This window comes from Amblyomma americanum, chromosome 4 (genome assembly GCF_052857255.1).
Source record: "Amblyomma americanum isolate KBUSLIRL-KWMA chromosome 4, ASM5285725v1, whole genome shotgun sequence".
NCBI lineage: Eukaryota > Metazoa > Arthropoda > Arachnida > Ixodida > Ixodidae > Amblyomma > Amblyomma americanum.
Window position 1 is genome coordinate 214,921,646 of NC_135500.1, and position 21,497 is coordinate 214,943,142.

General features: G+C 48.0%; 1 protein-coding gene across 2 annotated transcripts in view; it reads left to right on the forward strand.

Moving 5' to 3' along the window:
* The window catches only part of LOC144127577 (gamma-aminobutyric acid receptor subunit alpha-6-like), a 54,047-nt gene that overhangs the window by 5,942 nt on the left and 26,608 nt on the right, over positions 1-21,497 (forward strand). Inside the window, exon 2 of one of the 2 annotated variants that reach the window (XM_077660560.1) lies at positions 16,721-16,833. In XM_077660560.1, the coding sequence (XP_077516686.1) occupies positions 16,721-16,833 (113 nt within the window). The remainder of the gene's footprint in view (positions 1-16,720; positions 16,834-21,497) is intronic. The other variant, XM_077660559.1, reaches the window with a different exon arrangement.

The following is a 21,497-nucleotide window of genomic DNA, read 5'->3' on the forward strand; positions in this document are numbered from 1 at the left end:
GAAAAACTTACTTTTTTCGAGGCCGATTGAATGACGCTCACAGATTTAATGTACTGACTTTGCGCTGAATGCTCCTAGCGGAGATCACTGTCGCATCTTTCGACAACTGTAGCTTTAATTCTATGAGATTTAGCTCCCCCACTAACTTTTCGCAGTTTCGTATAAATATTCGTTGTGTACGAACATTCGCACGAGTAGAGAACAATCATAAAACTATTCGAAACACCGTGGTGGCTCGGTAGTTATATCGCTCGACTGCTGGCCCGAAAGACACGGGTTCGACCCCGGCCACGCGGTCGAATTTTGATGGAGGCGAAATTCTAGAGGCCCGTGTATTGTACGATGTCAGTGCACGTTAAAGAACCCCATGTGGTAGAAATTTCCGGAGCCCTTCCCTACGGCGTTCCTGATAGCCTGAGTCGCTTTGAGATGTTAAACCCCATAAACTAAACCATACTATCCAACTATTCACTACTTAGTCAATTCGAATCTTTCATTTTGCAAGTAAAATTTGACCTGATTTACAGCTACACTATTTATATTCGACGCGGTAAAGAAACTATACTGTTCGTATTCAATTTGGTTTGTAAAAGATATTTTTATACATCCTCAATTCCATTGGCACTACTGGCATTTAAAAGGGATGTTTATTTTAAATATCATCAACTCTTGTGAGATTCCAGATTTAACCGACACAGATTTAATGCACGTATCGCCTACAACTACACTCTGAAAATGAAAAGAAAGGTACGCCTTTATCTGCGCCAGCAACGTGTAATTTTTTAACCTGAGTCGCAACTTCAGTACCAGCTAGGGTGAGAAACAGTGCCGAATACTTTCTGGGTATTCATGGCTGCTGCAAAATTATTAATTGCTTCGAGAAGAGCAGCTAAAGTCGAAAAACCCTGGCGGAAGCCATTCTGTCTGTGACTGATTAGGTTATAATTTTCTAGGAACTCTGATATACGTTTACAAATAATGTGTTCAAGCATTTCAATCAAATGCATAGCAATGAAATGGGTCTGCGAGACTCGAGTAGAGAAGGGTTATCACCTTTGGGTATTGGTAAAATCTTATTGTGCCTCTAATCAAGCGCCAGTATTGCTTGAACATGAGGTACAGGTGTTTGCAACACCATTTGGTATACCTAACAAATACTGTGTTCGGTATGTCGTCAGCTAATGACGTCTTTTAGTATAAGTTTTAACAGAGACAGCAGCCTCTCCTCTGAGATAATAAAATTCTCAGTTGGTGGAGAGGCAGTACTGATATTGAAGCTCAGTTTTCTACTGTCACCTTCCGTGAACACGAAGCAAAAAAATCTGGCTGAAAAAAGAGAAAATGTTTGTGTTATCTGACGCAGTTTCGCCAAAAAATGGTCAAATTGTGCACATTTTTTTGTTTTTTTTTCTTGACAAATGCCGCTAGAACCTAGCTGGAGCTGATACAAGATAATTTTATTGGGTACATTAAAGCAATAATCTGTTGGTCTGTATATTTTCCTTTCACTCCAGACTGATACTACGAAGTTTTGATTCGTTAGCTACTCAAGGACCGATAAGTGATTGGTTTCTTATATTTGTTTTTTTTCGCGTACATTGCATGGTAGCCCTCGTAATCCAAGGATTATTCTTAATATTCATTTCACCATCGACGAGATAAAGTCGCTATCGCATTTAGCTGCAAGATCCCCAAATCATCGCCACAAGTCATGGACACCACTTTCGTTTCATTCATGTAGCCAGACAAAGTCAGAAAATGTTCTAGCTAGCAAATGCTGACATCAAGAGCACATGTAAAAACCGCGACAAGCTGAGCGCTCTTTTTTGGTTTAGAAACTTCGCCTAGCTTCACAGTTTAAGATCCCATTTAATGATCAAATGTGTCATGAAGAGCGTGAACTTCAGGGCTTGGACGAATGATGTTGCTACCAAAGAACAGGTCTAAAACTGACTCTGCGTCTGCTTGGATACGTGTTGGTTGCTTGGCTAGTGTCAGATCGAGAAACCGAATGAGGTCTACGGAAGTTGAGCAACTTTTGAAAACGAACACGGGAATTCTCCATCCCAATCAATCGATGAAGATTAAAACCCTCGGCTAGGAATAAGTCAGGGAATGAGCACTAATGGGGTTCTAAAATCCTTTCATGCTGTCAAAGAAACATTTATCTGTTTTAGGCGGGCGGAGAAACCACCAGACATTCAACTTAGATCTTTCAAGCACACTTCAGCAATGACACGTGGAATGCTGGGTACGTCGGGCAGTTTAGTAATTTATAATAATTCACGAAAAAAGATAACGACGCCTCCGCCTCGAGAGCTTCTGCCCTTCCACAACATAACCTTGGGATTGTGCTTCATGGCTGTCAATGGCGGAGTGATGTTATGTCTCAGTAATTTTTATAGCATCTAGGCATCTAGGTGATGTGCACGTGAAATACTTTCTATATCTCCCGATTTATTAACAGCGCTAAACAAAGAAGCGAGCGGAGGCCCATTTAAATTCCCGGATGATGACGTCGATGAGTGTACGTGTCCCGGCTCCAGTTATCTTCCTAGAGTGGCAGCTGCGGTGCACAGTCGCTGTACGATTCGGCAGCTCCAATGAAGAAATATTCTTTTCCTGACGGATGGCGGCCATAGTCTTCACGCAGAAGAGTGCAAAACGCATAAAGAAGGTCACGCAACCTTGATTATTCACCCTAGTGGGCATTTAATTCGTGTGTGTATATAAGTGCGGATTTCAGTTTTTTCAACTAAAGTTGGAAGTTCAGCGCTCTGTCTTATCGGCATCTTCTTTCTGATTGTGTTCGCGCTGCTGATACATACGTTCAAGACAAAAAGAAACAGCGAAAAAAGACGTAGGACCAGGAGAAGACACACACAGACTGTCCTGCGTCTTTTTTTAGCTGTTTTTTTTCTCTTGAACACGTACGAACTCGCCCAGCAATTCACACTTCTGAGGTGATACATATGGATAGCAACCAGCCGCCGCGGTGGCTGAGTGGTTATGGCGCTCTGCTGCTGGCCCGAAAGACGCGGGTTCGATCCCGGCCGCGGCGGCCGAATTTCGATGGAGGCGAAATTCCAGAGGCCCGTCTGCTGTGCGATGTCAGTGTACGTTAAAGAACCCCAGGTGGTCGAAATTTCCGGAGCTCTTCACTACGGCGTCTCTCATAGCCTGTGTCGCTTTGGGATGTTAAACCCCCATAAATCCATAAACCCATATGGATAGCAACCAACTAGGCCGGCAGTTGGTGTTATTCAAGTGGGGAGGACTTTTGTGTTCGGACTCGTGTTTGCGAAGCTATCCATGCGATCTGGCAACGGTCACCACCTACGTGCATGGTTCACTGCAGACTGCACTCTTCCAGCCTTCTCCCCAGGCGCTGATCGCATGTAATGCGCAAGCACATGGCTTGCAGCGCACGCTAGCACCGCGAACGGCTTTGGGGACGCGGCTCCGTGCGAAGCAGACGACGTGCCTGGCTGCGTCTCCGTGGCTTCAGCAATTCTGCGCATGCGCAGCGAGAGCACTTGTGTTTAGATCAAGTTATCAAAAATTGACTGACGATTACGATAGTCGGCAATGCGAACTTCGAGTCCAGCTCTTCACACGCCACCTTCCAGGGAGAACACGCCACCTTCCAGCTGGCGTGTTACTCGGCTAGCCAGCCAGCCTCCGGGATCTAAAATCCTCTCCCTGCCCACTGAAGAAAGCAGACGGCGTCCCTTTATAAATGTATTTTCAGGCGATGACGTGGATGTAAGTACGTGCCCAGGCTCGAGTTGTTGTCGTAGAGCAGCGCAGTCGCCATAGAAATTGGCAGCTTCACTGACGAATCATTTTCTTTTTCCTGGCGGATGAAATCCCTAGTTGTCACGCCGAAGAGAATACATTGCGTAAAGAAGACAACTGGGCTTGACATCCTGCCGACCCAAGGCCAACTAACGTGACCACTGAAGGAAGCAGACGGCGGCGGCCCGCTTACATTACCTGGTGATGACGTCGATTAATGCACCTACGCGACCTTGCTGCAGTGGTCGTTGTAGCGCGGCAACTAATTGACATGTTAAAACAAGACCGGTTTAACCTGGTTAGGTAAGGCACTTCGCTCAGCAGGTTCGTCGGTATTGCTGATGATGTACCGGGTGTTTTTGGCGAACCTTTCATCAGATACCACATTTAAAGCTCGTTTAGACGTACGCATAGTTAGGGCTACCAAATGTACAGGGCGATCCACTCTTAATTTGAACATGCGAATGTGTGGCAGCATCTCTTCGTAGCGCCAGTGCGTCAGTGACAGTCACGCATCAAAGCGACGCCGCCGACGGTGCGAAGCACCACACCCAGGTACTTTTGCACCTGCGCCTCACAGGTGCCATGCGAATCCTTGTCGAACGCGTGTGCGCTTCGAAGAGCGCGGCCAGAATCTCGCCTGTTCAGCCTTAACTTGGGCTACCCTGTCCCTGCTAACGCATTCTTCAGATCCGGAAATGTCACAACAGACTGCCAAGTTTTGCTTGGCGAACGGGTCCTAGATCTAAACTATTGAGCACAAGTGAATATTTTACTTTGGGCAACGAGAGTACGCGCCTGCGAGCGCTCGCCGCGAGAAAGCAGGAATCCAAATTTTCCCTAGTCTGCCACAGAATTGGTGAAGCAAGGATGAGAGAAGAGTCCGTATGGCGAAGTGATCGGCGTTCTCGAAACGGATGGCTGGCCCTTCGCACACGCGCGCGCGTTTCGTCACGAGTTATTACTATCGAGCGAGCAGCAGCGTAAGAATGACGGTGGCCGAAGATAACGCGGCCGCATTTAGAAAATGACCACTGGACGGAGGAGGTCCATAACCCGTTTTCCGCAATCGTCCTCACGCGTTCGAGACGCACCGAGTGCATGCGGCTGCTGCGTGCCTTTCCCACGGCCGCCGCGGTTAGCAAGGGAAAACGCGTCGGAATGGCGGCGCGATGTGGGGCGAGTATTTCTGGACTGATTTGCCGGGCTCCTCGCTCCCTCTCCGCTTCCCCGGTCTCGCACGGAGCCTCTATTCAATCTGCGAAAGAGCGACGCTGCGCTGCGCTCCGACGAGGTGGAAAAACGGGAGCGCGACGCAGCGTCGTGGTCTCGTTGCGAGCTGCGTCTGCGCGAACGCAGCCAGTCGGAAGGGGTTGCCTCATGCCACGTGTCATCGCGAGTCACGAGTGGACCGATGAATCGCTTAGGCAGTTGACACCGCGTGCTTAAGCAGCACGCGCGTTCTTTGTGCCATCACGCGCACTGGGCTGCAGTGCCAAGGCACACCCTGATTATGGTTACGTCACATCAGCTACCCTCCCTTCTTCCCTGGCCCGCACCATCTGAGAAGTGACGTCACACGCGTCAAAATGAAAAAAAACTCATGAGCCTAGCGGCCGATGTTGTGACCGACCAACGGCACCGTCCCCGGCACGATAGCCCAACCCCCGGGCCCTCGGCTTAGGCTGAGGCCCAGGGGTAGCAAGCTACCACCCTTTGGGTAAATAAAGCTGACTGACCGACCGACCGACCGACCGACCGACCGACCGACCGACCGACTGACTGACTGACGCGCCATAATCTGGCGCACGTGTTCACTGAGGTACAAAATCTGCCACCCGTCGCGGTGGCTCAGCGGTTGCGGCACTCGGCTACTGAGCCGGAGAACCCGGGTTCGCACTCGGCCGCAGCGGCGACGGTTTTTATGGAGGCGGATGGATCGATGAAATAAACTTTAATGTCCAACGAATAAAGTGATCTGCCCCCCCCCCCCCCCCCCCCAAAACGCAGGTCGGTGGGCGGGTGCCGCCGCCTCAGATGCAGGCTGGGAGGCCTTGGGTCCCAGCAGCCTCTCCAGCCAGTTGGACGAGCAGAGTGGAGCTGCGCAGCAGGGTCTCCCAGGAGTCTCTACTGTCTATATTGTGCGTCCCCCCCCCCCCCCCCCCTCCGGGAGAGTACGGGCATTCCCATATTATGAGGTCGAGGGTGCCACTCGCGCCACAAAGATTGCATTTATCGCTCCTGGCATCGGGGAACATGTGGTTCGCCATAACCGGGTGGTGCGGATACGTATAAGTTTGCAGTCGCCTCCACGCGACTGCTTATCTCAGTAGCGTGGCTTTTTGGGCTTGTTGGTACATAGTTCCAATACACTGTAGCGCAGCAAAAGACGAGGACACAAGAGACGAGAGACGAACACCACGAGCGCTAACTTCCAACAAATTTTATTCTCCTGCCACCTTTCCAGCCACCTTGACAGCTTGGACGTAATCAAGGTCTTTAGATTTGTTGATGACTTTTTTATTCTTGTTAAGTGTGACCAAGGCTCACTTGAGTCAAAGGCTCATAGCATTTTAACTACCATGACAGAACATTTTAAACCGCTTGTTTTAACATGCGAATTGCCCATCGATAACTCCATTAGATTTTTAGATATTAACTTCACCTTTCACGCTCATCACATATGCTGGGCCTACCAGCCGCGAAGCAACAAGCCGATGCTGCCATATCACTCCGCTCATTCAAAACTGATAAAAAGAGGTATTGTCAATTTATGTTTTCGAAATGCTCTCCAGAAATCTTGTCCGCACATGATGACCGACAGTTTTCAAGAGCAGTCCAAGAGGCTTACTAATGCAGGATACCCCTCCCATGTTCAAGTTTCTGTTGCAGAAAAACTTGTTAAGAGAATTAAAAATCAATGTAATCCAAACCCAGTTCCTCGTGAACGGAAAAACCTTGTTGTATTACCTTATCTACACAAGATTTCCCACAATTTAAAAAGAATTGGTCAACGAGCGAATGCGACCGTCGTGTTCTCGGCGCCGAAAAAACTTGCAACGTTGTGCAAACTGGGAAAAACCAACACCAACAAAGCGCGCGGATGCGCAACTAGGCACCAGAAGCCCTACGTCACCACGTGCGATGAAGGTGTTGTATATCAAATTCCCTTGTCATGCGGGAAACACTATATCGGCCAGACGGGGAGATGTCTGAACGAGCGCCTAATGGAACACGCTCGCAACGTCAGAAACGGGCAAGGCGGATCGCTGGTGGACCACATTTTCGCATGCAAGCCAAAACCCTGTAAGCCTTTCTTTGATAAAAGTCTTGTGATAGGAAAAAGTAGAGAAAAGTTAACGCGCGAAATCATTGAAGCCGAAAAGATAAATAGGTCAGGATGCTCGTGTGTAAGCACACCTTCCATTCTCCTCTCAGATAAAGAGCTCGTTTTTCTAAGAAATCGATACTGTTCGCACGTGTGATTACTGTTTTCTGGTGTATAAATGTGATGCTGCAGGAGAATAAAATTTGTTGGAAGTTAGCGCTCGTGGTGTTCGTCTCTCGTCTCTTGTGTCCTCGTCTTTTGCTGCGCTACAGTGTATTAGAACTGCTTATCTGTTGTCTAATTTCTAGTCTTGCGGGGGTACCAGTCTACGCTACAAGCTATACTGCTGCGTGATCTCCCCATATTTTGGTATGCGCTCTCCGCTCCCTCGGTCATCGAGGGGCCCTGTAACAGCTCGGCGGTAGAGATCTCGAGCCAGCTCGTGGGCCGCCTCGTTGCCGGGGGCGTATGCGTGCGCCGGAGTCCAAATTATTTGAATTTTCCTATCCAACTTTCTCTGGCCTAGAATTCTGGCCGCTAATGCCGAGATCGTTCCCTCGCTAAAATTTTGTACGACGGTTTTGCGGTCAGTGATGAGAAACTTCGCTTCCGTTACAACGCAAGCTAACGCGATCGCAATTTCCTCGGCAACTTCTATGCTCCGCCCGCGCAAAGTGGCAGCTACCACGGGACTGCCCCGGCCGCTGACGACCGTTGCCATTGTAAAACCGCCACCACCTCCCGCATCGTCTACATAGGCCACCTCATGTTCCGAAATCTTGCCGTGTCTAATTTCTAATACCTCGGGTGGTTTTTGCCTCCTGTACTTGTTACATTCCGGCTGCATGTTTTTTGGCGGGGGGGGGGGGGGGAATCATCAGGCTTGGTCTTACTTCCCTATCTACCTCCACCTTTGCGTGGGACCCCTATCCGGTTTTATTCCAACTTTGGTCACAATGGCTCTTCCTGTCCTCGTGGTGCCAAGTCTCTCAATTTGAGAGGTTCGCACCGCCTCCTCCAATTCTGCCCATGTGTTGTGTACCCCTAGAGCCATTAGTCTCTCTGTGGATGCGCACATGGGCAGACCCAGCGCTCGTTTTACGCAATTTCTGGTTAGAAAGTCAATAGTTTCTTTTTCTACCACTTTCAAATCAAGGTACGGCGTTGCGTAGCTCACCCGGCTGAAGATGGACGCCTGTACCAGTTTAATCAAACTTTTTTCCTTTAATCCTCTGCCCCTGCTTGCCGCCCGCCTAATTCGGTTCAGGGTCTGCACCGCGTGGTTCTCCAGCCTTCTGATGGTTTCGTCATTATGTCCGTTTCTGGAGAATCAGGCCCAATATTCTAATTTGCTCAACTATTGGAACCTCCTTACCCGCCACTTTAATTTTGATCTCCGACGGTGGCTTGCACCTTAAGTTTTGGTTTGGTTTGGGGAGGTTTAACGTCCCAAAGCGGCCCAGGTGATGAAGGACGCCGTAGTGAAGGGCTCCGGAAATTTCGAGCACCTGGGGTTCATTAACGTGCACTGACATCGCACAGTACACGGGCCTCTAGAATTTCGCCTCCATCGAAATATGACCGCCGCGGCCGGGATCGAACCCGCGTCTTTCGTGTCAGCAGCCGAGCGCCATAACCACTGAGCCACCGCGGCGGCGGCACCTTAAGGGTTTCGGATTATATATAAATAATTCTGCATGATACGCACCCAAATTCCCAGTTAATTTAATTTAGCCCCAACAAAAGTCTTCTTGGCATACGTCCGCCTTCATTTATGCTTGCATAGCAACTATGCAATGCAGCAATCTGCGTCGTATGAAAGGGACATTTCACGCTCATGAGCGTGTCGGAATTAAAATTGTACTTAGAACTGACAGAACTGCCAGCACACGACATAATTGTAGACCCCAACACGTCGTTTATAGCAAGCCCAGTGGTTTTTCTAATACCGGGTGTGAAGGCACCCTGGCAAAAAATTCCTAAATATTACACAAGTTCGAACACACTGCACGTCTTCTTGCAAGTGTGCTTTTTCGTTCAGCTGCTATAGTTGCCTTTTGGTTCACGTGACTACACCCTCTTCGAAGGCGCAAAAATTTGTCATTCCGCCCGCTGTGCGGTCCCCTTGCTCCGCCTCTGGGGTCCCGAACCCGCAATTGCGCTCAGAATGAATTGTCGCCGATACGGACGGCATGGCGCGGCGTCCCTGACCCGGATCACATTTGTTACAGAACCTGAACGGCAAGAATTTTTGTTTTCTATTCTTTCGTTTTATTTATTTTATTTTCGTGCAGGCTATGACAAGCATTGCGCCAAACCATCACGTATAGCGCCCAGAGCATTCGCTTTCCGACAGCTGCAAAAATGAAAAAAACACAATCCAAGTGAGGACCTCCGAGCCGTTCGCACGCTTCAATGCTCGAAAAAAGTGGTTCTACCTAGGACATTATGACTAATATAGTGATTGGCCACGTACGTGAATTTGAAAGCGGGCAACACCACGCTAGCAGGACGCTGGGTGCAGATCGACTCTTAAACAGCTAAACACACGAGCTTCTAGCAACTTGGGAATTTCGTTGGCTGGGTGCAGGGTACTGAGCAGAGTCTTTGCATAGCATGAACTACTAGTTCATAGACACAGTTCACATAAAGAAGCCCCGAGGACAAGTTGGACTGTATCAATTGGCTAAAGTTGTAACAAACACAGTGCCGAGACGTCAAGACCAAATATTTTGGTTGCGGTTCACGGAGGCTGGCTGCACCACCGTTCACATCCAAACGGTGATCAAGGAGGGTTATTTGGTCTGCATAACTCACAAGTTTGAATCCAATGGAAGGAAAAAAAATGTTCCACTTTTAAATCTAATTTTTTCAGCAATAACTGCGTGCACAGAAGAAGCCAGAGAATCGATTTTCACTGAGAACAAAAGCAGGATAGAACCATCCTCATTTTCGCTTTGACATCCTAATGGAAAATAAGATGCATATAGTGAACAAAGTTTCTCAATTTTCATCAGTATCCATAGAAGTGTTCTGAAGTGCAGGCGTATTGTAATTATTTTTGATACAAAATTTTGTTACCCTTTACAAGTCCTCTGAAACCATTGAATTATGGAAGAAAATAAATATCTTAAAATAAATGAGGCTCTCTGTCATGCTGCGTCTAGAATTTTTTTTCTGTTATTTACTCTGTATTCCGAGAGCGTTTTTTTTTCGGCCATACAATTTACCAATTTTAGAAACGGGCGCTATCAACTCGTCCCCTTTTTACATTTTGTTAAAGAATATTTGTTACCGCCCGTCTCACTCCCAGTGCCCAACAGGAGAGATTAGTAACTTCAGCCTGAACTTAAGCTTGTCCTCATTGCTTCAGCTCGCACACTGCAAGAGAATATTTCATTAGCTGTAAGGATTGAGCCAACTTCTCCTGAGCGATCAAAGCTGAAGGCGAATTGAGCGGGGCCGCATGATCGGACGTGCAAGTATCTTCATTACCGCAGCTAAACATACAAAGGCAAAACTATGTTGATGACAGCCGAGGCTTAATGCGACTTAAGACGGAGAGACACTTCCCCCACCGAACAACCTTATTCTTTGCTCGCAAACTTAACGTCAGTGCAGAGCCACTTCAGTCAGCTGATCCGAAGAGAAGCCGCCGTGCGCCCTTGCGCGAAGAAAAGTGAATAAAGGATAGCGCTCCATGAATCATCCTCTCAAGGTTTCGCTCTCAGCCTCTTTCCTTTGCTATTTTTCTTTTAACGTTCGGGTCGTTCCCGCGCTTGGTTATTCCAGTCAGTTGACGCCAGGTGTTTCTGGTGCCGTCACATTTGCATTTGAAGCTTCTCTTTCCTTTTCATTCTCTCGTCTCGGCCTTGCAACGACATTGTTCTCACCATTTGTTATTTTTCTTCACTTGTTACTTTAGCCCTTACTACTTCTGTGCTTGCTTCGTGATCTTCTAGGGGCCGAAATTTGAATTTTCAGTCTGAGTATTTTACGTCGGCCCCTTTCTCTTTTGTTCTTCAGCTGTTCGCCATTCAGCGAGCAGAAATTGAACAAAAGTGGCGACCGCGCGAAGGATGTCCTCTGGCCTTAATCGAGCTGCATTATGAATGAAGAACGTTTGCAGGAATAGTCTGCTTTCCGGCGGTCCTCTGAAGTCCGCAGCCGCTATGTTAGAGGTGGGAGCTCACACCCCTCAAAAATGTCTCCGAGTAGGTTAAAGGTCAATAACTCTTAAAATGAATTCCAGCCCACACTTTAACTCGACTGAATGGGTTCCTTCCCCGAACGAATGCAATAAAATGAGGAAGAAAAAAAAGCGTTTTCTGTTATTCGCGTCAAAGCTACATTCTCAGTCTTTTTTATATTTCTCAGTCTTTTTCTCCTGTTTAGCAAAAGAAAAACTAAACAAAAACCAAAGCGCCCCGGGCTATAATACGTGGTTATTTTATTACCCACATTCTGGGTTCAATGTAAAGAATCTAATAAACATAAACTTTAAAAACTGCCTTGAATTGCAGAAAACGCTGTGAAATTCTTAGTTAAATGCTCTTAAATGTACCAGCGTTTCTCAACTAATATGCAGGTAAAACATAAGCTCTGTCACCGATGCGTTTGATCGAACATATTCGTGAGATATAGTTTCAAACACGCTCAGGTATATTGTTTTTCTGACGCAAGGCAAATTATTATGCACAGCCATGGTCGTGGCAGAGAAAACAGTACACACTTCCAACGACGTAAACATTAAACAATGCCTGCAGGAAAGAATCGAAGACCACAGCGTAGAAACTCCGCAAGCTTTCACCGGTCTAAACCCACGCGCATCACCCTCGTTTAAGAACCGGGAGCGTGCGTCTGCACAGGCAAGCCCTAGTTGCTACCCCCTTGCGTCTTCGTGGTTGCTTGAAATTGCGGCCCGGCCGCTTGACCGGACAAGGGCTGAGATGTTCCTCGGGGATTATCCCTTTCGGGCGTAATCCTTTTTCTGAGAGCTCCTCGATCGAAAGCACGCTCTTCTGATTGGTCCGTTGGAACTCCGGCTTGAGGAGAAACGGCGGCGGCTTCGGTGCATCGGTCGTGATCGCCAAGGGTCGCGCTGCAACCTCTCGGCAGAAGCTGCGTGGTTTCATTCACTTTTAATTCTTTTTACGCTCCTGTCTTTGCTTCGCCCAGGGGAATTCTCGGAGTAGAGCTCCCTGGTGAACGTCAACGATCTCGAAATGCCTCTCAATATCGTTCTGTTTTGTTTGTTTATTTCGCTCCAGTTGTCGTGCGCGCAGTTTTCGCCAAACCTGAATAGCGTCCATAAAGAAGGCGTGCCACAGTGGTTTAACCTAGTGAGCTAATCTCGTCGAATACGCTTTTGCCAGCAGCCAAAGAAGCGATGCTGTCTCATTCTTGCCTGGGTCTTTAAAACACGAGTTTTCACTCGGACCTTTTCCTTTGCACTGCCCTTAACCTTCGCCTGCATTGGCTGTCGCTGAACCCGCATGCGCCACTTTTCCTCTCTCTCTATTCATTGTCATTTACGGGCATACGTCATGGGGCACTGCACAGCCTGTAGGGATGTGCGAATATTCGAAATTCTTTAACACCGATTCAAATGTGCACATAATCGATTCGCTGAACGAATCAGATAGTACACGTTGAAAATTATTCGGGACGAACCGAATATGTTCTCTAGTTCGAATGAAACATGCCGCAGCTTTCTTTGACGACTTTTTCAAAAATGCACTCTGCTGCGATCGGTCTGCGCGAGGAGCGGGCTTCGGCGGTTATGGTGCTCGGCTCCTCACCCGAAAGACGTAGGCTCTATCCCGATGTCAGTGCACGTTGCGAAAGACCCCAAGTGGTCGACATTTCCGGAGCCCTTCACTATACGGCGTCCCCCATAATGAGCCTGAGTCGCCTTGGGATGTTAAGCTCCCGTAAGCCAAACCAAACCTCTCTTCTTAAGGCGCTGTCACCTGCACATATCTCACACACAGGAACCACAACAATAAGCAAAAGGATGCCGGAAGGAGGTAGGGCTAGAAAGAAAAAAAAAAGGGGGGGGGGGGGGTAAAGACAAGCGCCGCCGCCCGCTGCACATGCCTGCGGCTGCGGAGAGCAAAAAGAGGCAAGACAAAGAAAGCTCGAGGAGGGGAAGGGAAGAATAGGCTAGATCCTCGGCCACAATTAAGCTGTAGTAACTAAGCGGCGGCGAGTACAGTTCACAAAAGCAGACGCAGGCGGAACCGCAGAATAGATTAGAATTTGAGGTGCGTGCACTCGCGCGCGGTGAATGGCGGGAACATTTAGGCGAGTGTTCTTCGCACCCCGCTCGCCAAGGGGGTCGAACTGGGGAAGAAAAGGGTGTGGGGTGTGATGAAGGACTTTGTGTAAACTTGAAAAAGATGAGACTGGCGAGAAACGACTGAGTCATGTCAAGCCGGGGCTCGGAAAGTCAGCACTGGCTTTGCATGGGGTGGATGGAGGACAATACGCTCAGGCTTTCGTTTATGCCAATGGGGTATTGTTCCAAACTTACAAAGTACGACTCGCGTTGCTTCTGTTCCTAGGTGTTGTTGAACGCACGTTGCTTCTACATTCGTAGTCATTCCAGCTCTTGAGGAAGGCTGGCCTCAGCACTGCGGTGAATTAAAACAACGAAGCAGCGATTATATCGGCATTTTTCCATCCCTCACGTGTTACAAAAGCGCACACTGACGTCACAGCCGTATTTCGGGTGTTAAAACTGAAACTGAAACAGCGAGATTGAAAAGTTCCATAACAAATTATTTAGCAATCGTAGGCGGATGTCACATGGTGATTCATGAACAGTAGTGTCTTCCGCATCATTGTAGGAAGAAAAAAAAACATGCCACAAAAATCAGGTGCCTATACTCCTATAAGAAGATTTAATACAATTAGCGTTTGCTAAGGATTGGCTTAATGAGGCACCCAAGCAAATGTTAGATTCAGTAATATGCATGAAGATGTTGGCGAAAGTGAGGACCATTCTTGAGCCCATGCCTGTGCGGTTAATTTACAAATAGTGTTTACTGTTGAATTCGAAGTTAATTTCTAGTACGAGTTTTGTCAGTATTTCTAGGACACGTGGAGCAGGGGAGTCCTCTTTACAGAACAGCGGGGCAAAACCACGGACGAAAACGGAGGATACGACAATACACAAGCACTTGTGCCGTCGTACTCCATCTTTGTCCGTGTTTTTGTCGCGCTGTTCTTTAAAGATGTGTTACCAACGAACCCACTCTTCAGTCGTGAGGGGATTTCTCCTTTCTGGCTTGCTCATACGCTTCGATCAGATATCTGATGTCATCGGAATGAGGAATATTTGTGTAGAAAGATAGACTACATCTAAGGCTGCCAGGAAAGCTCCTTACGGAAGTTTAAGGCCTGGTATTTCGCGAAGGAAATGGTTTGTGTCGCGCATGTAGGTCGGTTGCGTTGTTGTAATGTGTCTCATTATTGTGCCAATGTAACTAGAAACTGGTTCGGTAATCGTTCCGCTGCCGCATACTATAGGGCAGCCAGAATTATCATTTTTCTGGATTTTCAATAGCGTGTAAAATCGGCCCGGCGACGGGTGTGGTGCGATAAGGGTTTAGAAAACCGCAGAGATATGTCCTCATCCTTTGCAAGTTGATTCAGAGCCTCTGGTACAAGTTTTTGGTATTGTGGAGTTGGGCCTGCTTCAAGATGTTGATAGAAACAAGGTTTAGAGAGTTGTCTCATGCCTTCCTCTATGTACTTTTCGCTGTTCATGACAACTATACCGCCTCTCTTATTCGCTCGTTTTATGATTACATCTGCCCGCCTGCTGAACACCTCTAATACATCCCGTTCTTTTTTTGGACAGGTTCTGTCTCCCTGGCTTGTGGCATTTGTAGGCATGAATTGTATCGTTCTGGACGGCATAAATATACATTTCCAAGTGTTTTTCTCTTTCCATATTGGGAATCATGGTTTGCAACACAGAAATCTCTGCTATCCGCAGTACTTGTTGCCTATCAGAAAATTAATCCCTTAGTCACAACATTAGTGGAAAGTTGTCTAGATATAACCGCATTCGGTGTATTTATCAGTGAGAAGGCAAAACGTAAGGCGTGTAGAGAAAACGCATCTTTCTTCCGCCGTTAGGGGCCTGGTTACTGGATTATTAACGCTATCCTGAGAAACAAAGTCAGAGCTTGTAAGCGTAGGATTAATATTAGTGGCTGCTTCCATTCCAGACCACCCTTCGCATGCTGTTAGATTTGTTGTTGCTTGCGTCGTTGCGTTGGATTTGTTGTTGGAGCTTGCAACCGCAAGATTATTATTAGCAGCTGCTTCCGTTCCCTATCCTTCTTCTCGTGTTGTTGGATTTCTGCACGCGAGGTGTGGAACCCAGTCCTGACTGAATTTCTTTAGTTTAGTGTCGCATACCTCGGTCGTTCTCTGTTCCTCAAAGAGCGTAAGTTCGGTGACCTCTAGTACGGAAAGGCAAATCTACGGGAGAAAGGAAGGGCAGAAGAAACAAACATCGGAAACACAAACAAAAAGTAAAAATGTGCATAATCCACTGTATTACATGAGAACAGTCAGAAAACAAGTAATGAAACATAACAAAGCTCAAAAAGACATTAAAAATAGTAAACTAGTTCTAAATAATGATGAGTTAGCGTATGAGTTCTTGAAACTCATTTGGGTCAGATCCTGTGGCATTTTCTGATTGTAAGGTATTCCTTGCTCTTATTCTGAGCGGTAACGAGAACGTGCGCACTGCGATGACTGGCACGTAGTTGGCTTACTACTCTTGATATGTGAAAGTCAATTAGCAATATTATTTCTGAAGTTCCGCACCAATTTAAACTGCGATGGACGTCAAGGCAAAGCGAAGCCGGGCTATCGGCCGCCTTCGAAGTCGACTTGTTGCCATTGTATTTTCACCTTTTTAGGAGAAAGAGGAGTTGCTACCTGCAATTTTGAGCCGAATCTAGCGCATGTCAACGCGAATTTCGTCCGCGAACAGGCGATCTTTGCTTAAGTAAGATCATGCGTGTGTGTGCATGTGTGTGTCCGTGTTTACTACATACTGTCGGGGACAGAAGCCTCCAGGACGCGCAGAAAGCAATCTATGCGCGTAGGTGCCACGCCTCCCGAAGATTCCCTCGTTTCACGGTCACACATTATAACACGTACAGCCCCCTCCAGAAGTATGCAGCCCAAGGGGTTTGCTTCTAAGCTGTTTAGCGGGCTTCCAGCACATCTAGTAGTCCAAAGCTTTGGAGGATTGAGGACAAGAAGCCATTCCTCTTTCGAGAGGTTACGGTCGCTGAGGTTGCATAACGAGGCATACAGGAGGCCTCTCAAGCAAACCCCTTGGGCGGGGGTATGCGTTCAACTTTAGCCTGCACAAGTGTGGTATCGATCCACGAGCTACTAATTGGTCTATCGGCTTTGGGTGCCGCTGACGCGTTCTAGAGACTTTTATCACCGATAGTACATAACATGGAAAGCCTTAGAAACAGTTTGGAACAGCCCTGGGTCTATTTTTCAAGAAGTTTCTTTTCTCTCTCTCCCTCTCTCCCTTTAATCTCCGCACAGGCAGGCCGAAGGCCGTCGCGAGGATCGAGGCATCATGGCCAACACCAGCAGTCTCCTGGATAGCCTGCTGTCAGAAAAGAACTACAACCGACAGTTCAGGCCGGGATTTGGAGGTCGGTGCCATTGTGGGTTAACTGTGTGTTCGCGCCCTTTTGCAACCAGCGCAGTTTAATTAACCCATGATTAGCAATCGCTGATCAATTTTCCTTCCTTTATATTTTCTTCGCGAGCGACAGTGAGCTCGGTTTTCGTCGCCGCTTTTTATGTATGAGGAGCCGCGTGACCAGCGCTCGCCAGGTGCCGAACAAGAGGGGATGCTGTCAGCTACACACAAGGCTTGGACATTCGCCGCGGCTGGACGCCGCCGTCACCTCCTCCGCTCCGTCGGCCACCACGTCGAAGAACAAATTAGGGCTGGTTGCTGGCCGTGCTGATAGATGGCGCCGCGGAGCTTGTGTTGTGGGGTTAGTGTGCTTTACGTAATGACAGCAGCTCACGCGGTGCTGTCACCCAGCGTGAAGTCTCCGGCGCGAGGCGTGTCTGCAGCGTCTATTCTCACACACAAAAAAAATGCCCGCCGCAATTCCCCCCCCCCCCCCCCCCCCCCCCTCCTCATGACAGCAGAGCAAAGGAGTGACGGTCGGTACCGAGCGGTATCGGGGAAGCCGCAGAGCGGAGGATTTCGAGAATACGGGAAGGGTCAACCTTGCTCCATGTCCCGTCCGTGGAGCGTATAAACGTTGTGTCGCACCTCATTGTGCACGTCCGTACGGCGAAGTAGGCGCACGCGGGCGGCGACGAGTGATCACCCGCGCCGCGTATAGTGTCTCAGGCGGCCTAAAGAACGGTTGACGGGACAGCTTGTTGGTGACGCCACCGCAATAGATGGGCCTCGGAGAGGGCCTTTCCTCGAAACTGTGGTTACCAGATTAACTCTTTGAGGCTGCAACAAGCTGCACCCGTGGGATAGAGAGAGTGTTCACCAAGCTCACGGGAGGAAAGATAAATGCTCTGAAATCTCGACAGTGGAGAGAGTGCATATTGTGCAGTGTTGGTCGAATGACTTATCTTCTTTCCCCAATTCTTAATTGGCTGTTTTCTTTTCCCTAATCCTCGATTGGCTATGTTTTCCTTTCCGCAATGATTTAGTGGGTAAATGCTTAAGAATTAGCTAATTGGTTTTGGTCTAAAGGGTTTAAAGCAAGCTATGTTGGCGGGACCAAGGGCTGGTTTCGTCGGTTCATACTACAAGTCAATGAAATATGAATAAGTTTTCTCCTTGCTTGTAACTTTCTTTTTGTATTTATAAATTGTTAACAAAAAGTTAATCTTTCCGCAAGTGTTCGCGAGCAACGTGATTAAGCAGTATCGTATGTGCAAGACGTCGAGCATACTACAACCATCATCATCAACATATTTCCCTCTATGAGGTCCAAAGGGAAAATCATCTCCTAAGTTATCAAGTGCCACCAGGACTGCGCTTGCGCGTGTCGGGCTGCAGAGCAAAATTTAGGTTCCCTCGCGCCACGCGATAGCTTCGCACACCATAGGATCAGGAAGGCGCTGTTGTTGACGCATGCGCTGCTCCGACGCTAGCGCAGCACGTAGCACCAGGCGGACTGAAAGCTTCACCAAAGGTCTTTAAGTTTCACATTCGTGTTCTACTCCAGCTCCAAAGTGACCCGCGGAGCGCCGACAATGGAAGCTGAGAGCATTTCATGCTTAACAAAGGCCTCGGATGTTTATAACTCAAATGCACAACATTTCACAAATAGGCGAGCTGACTCTGGCGCACCAGCTGATTTAGAACCAGGAAAAAGAGCGTTCGTGATGGGATAGGCGAGCGTGCCGTTTTGGCTGACCTTGTACGGGCCACCAACAAGGCCCTCGCACTAAGATGAGGTTTTACACTAGGGTTCAGGTCGCAAGGTGTTAGGGATTAAAGACCAACGCAGTTTGTTTCTCGTCGCGCTTTAGTAGCAGCAATTTAGTCCATTATAATAATTTGCTCACGTTCGAGGCTGAGTGGCACGCGTTTAGACCAGGTGCATGCTCTACTGTAGCACGTGGAAGCCCCGGCCATACACGACATGCGGGTTGTGCGAGGCCTGCGCCTGAAATGTTTGGTAAATGCGCCGTCTGGAACGAGTCGGCATTAGTAACAGTTCGCGATACGCTGTTCTCAGCCGCGTTTACTAACCGCGTCTCTCTGCAAATAAAAATAGAACTATGCAGCGCCAGCTTGCCAGCACTTCCATTGTTTTCACTCTGCTTATCGTGCGTTCGCTTCTTGCTCCTCGTCGCGCAAAGAAAAAAAAGGCAAGTTGGCGGTCATCACGCATACGCTTTTGCTGGCATTGCCGCCCCCGAGCGCGGCCAAACGGGAGAGAGAAATCCGCGCAGCGGTAGCAGCGGTTCTGGGGGGAAAAGCGCTTTGGTGGCGTTGTTTTTCGGGGCTCAGTGGCGCGTGTCCCTTGGCGGGACGTGACCGCTGTCGCCATGGCCTCCGGGTCACGCTCTGAATACGGTCGGCGTCGCTGGCGACGGCGCTGGAGCACTGGCTCCACTGCTGGACTACGCGCCATCGCTTCTTCTCCGGAGCAGCTGGAGTGTGATGAACAGCTTGGAGGGATGAGGTCAGGAGCGCCAAGAGCAAAGCTTCAACGGCAAAATGCGCCCGGCCTCGCATTTTCACACGAGATTTAAGCCAGGGTGTTCCATCCCAGACATCGTCGTACACCTTACTGAATAGGATGGTGGTGTCACAGCCGTATTTTAAATTTTTTGGCGATGTTACTCTTTTTACTTACAGTGCTGGTTACACGGGGGAGTGGGATGGGGTAACCAGAGTAGGTGAAATACCTCACAGCTGGTAACTCCCAAGTTTTACGGCGAAAGCATGCGGTGTCAGTGTCGCAATGCGAAAATGCCTTTTAGACACAGTTGCGCCCACCTTCACCTTCCGGAATAAGCATCTCGCGTGTGAGAAGCCTCGGCTTATAATAATAGCATCAGTGTAAGTATCTAGTGTAAATCCAACTCCTTTCGCAGAATTGTTGCATCAGTTGTCTGATCGCCACTAGGTGCTCGCGAGGCCGTCTCTGATTGTGTACAACAGTTGTGGTGGGGTCACCAAGGAGAGATAGAAATAAAATCACTTCGCGATCCATTAAGCTTTTAAAACCATCGCAGCTCAGCGCTTCGCTTCGGAAAATAGTTTCCATACGCGACAATTGAACCAAACGTGGCTCGCACAGGCTGTCGATTTCAGAGCGTTAGCCTAGGGCGTGTTGACATTTCAGGGAGTGAATTTTTTTAACATTTCTACTTGTGCAGTCTGGAGAAATTTTCTTAGGCTTACTAATAAGTAAGCTCTACTTAAGAATATAGGTTTTCCCACTCCATGTAATGCAAATATCAGCAAAAATAACCTGAGTGGCAACCAACACAGTCAGGAAGCCGCGCTTATACAAGGTGCCAACACTTCGTATAGGCCGGCGCACAAAAAACATGAAAAACACAGGCAGAACATGACGGACAGGAGCGCACTAGCAACTGATGCGTGGTCGAAGAAACACCTCTCTGTCAGTGAGCATGCGCAAGGAAATTCAGCACGTGTCATCAACATGAAAAACCCAAATCAACAGCATGACGTAGCTGTACAATAAACATACGGAAGAAAGCAAGAGAAAAACAAGACAAAAACCTAACCCCTTCGGGTGACCGAAGCACACAATCGGCACAAGTAAAAGGCCAAAACTGCATGAAAGCGTTAACAGTACGGCTATCAGATACCGAGGAACTCGCGTTCTTTTTCCAGCAACAACACCGATGTAGAACCGACACACAAGTCGTTACCTGCGACGATTGTGTTCGAGGCCTCCAATACTACATCGGGGTTATTGCTGGAAAATGAACGCAAGTTCCTCGGTACCTGGTAGCCGAAATGGTAGCACTTCCGTGCAGTTTTTGCCTTTTACCTGTGCCGATTGTGTGCTTCGGTCACACGATGGGTTTAGGTTTTTTGTCTCGTTTTTCTCTTGCTTTCTTCCGTATTCGTGGTTTTTGTGCAACAGTTTTAGATAGATCGTTACCAACTAGCCCAACTTTTTACATTACTGAACTTCGTGTAAGCACCAGAGTATTTAATCCAAACGCCAACCTGAATAATATGTGCGCCAACAAATTTAATCTGAGCGTAAAGGCAATTGATACAAGCGCCAGTTTGTTTAATTCGGCATTCAACCAATTTAATTCACGTGAGCAAAATGAACCCGGGGACGACTCGAAAACACAGAGCATGGATTCTATCAATTAAGCGAAGTTCAGGCGAATCTTATAAACATTCACCGCGTAATCGACGCAATATTTCACCTACTTCACATTGTCATCTATTTCTTGTCGCAAGTTCGAGTGCCGGGAAATTGTAAAACCTCAGTGTATAACATGACTCGCGTAGCTTGCTGCATACCTGCCCAGCCAGTAAATAAATATGAGTGCCGTGTTCCCATTCCCCAGTTAAGCACGGATGGTGCTGGATAGTTACATGCATCGGACCTCCATGCAGATGTCAAGTGTACGGCCCCTGTACAGAGGCGGGCTGTTTTAATGAAACCGTAACAGGTACACAATGTATCGGTCAAGTTCTAATCATAGCTCGACAGTAACAGCATGAACAATACAGAGAGTACATATATACACCATCCCATAACTAACCTGCAGCCTACAAAAGGCAAAGATCACCTCAGCCGATCCGGAAAGCGCGTTAAACGTGTTC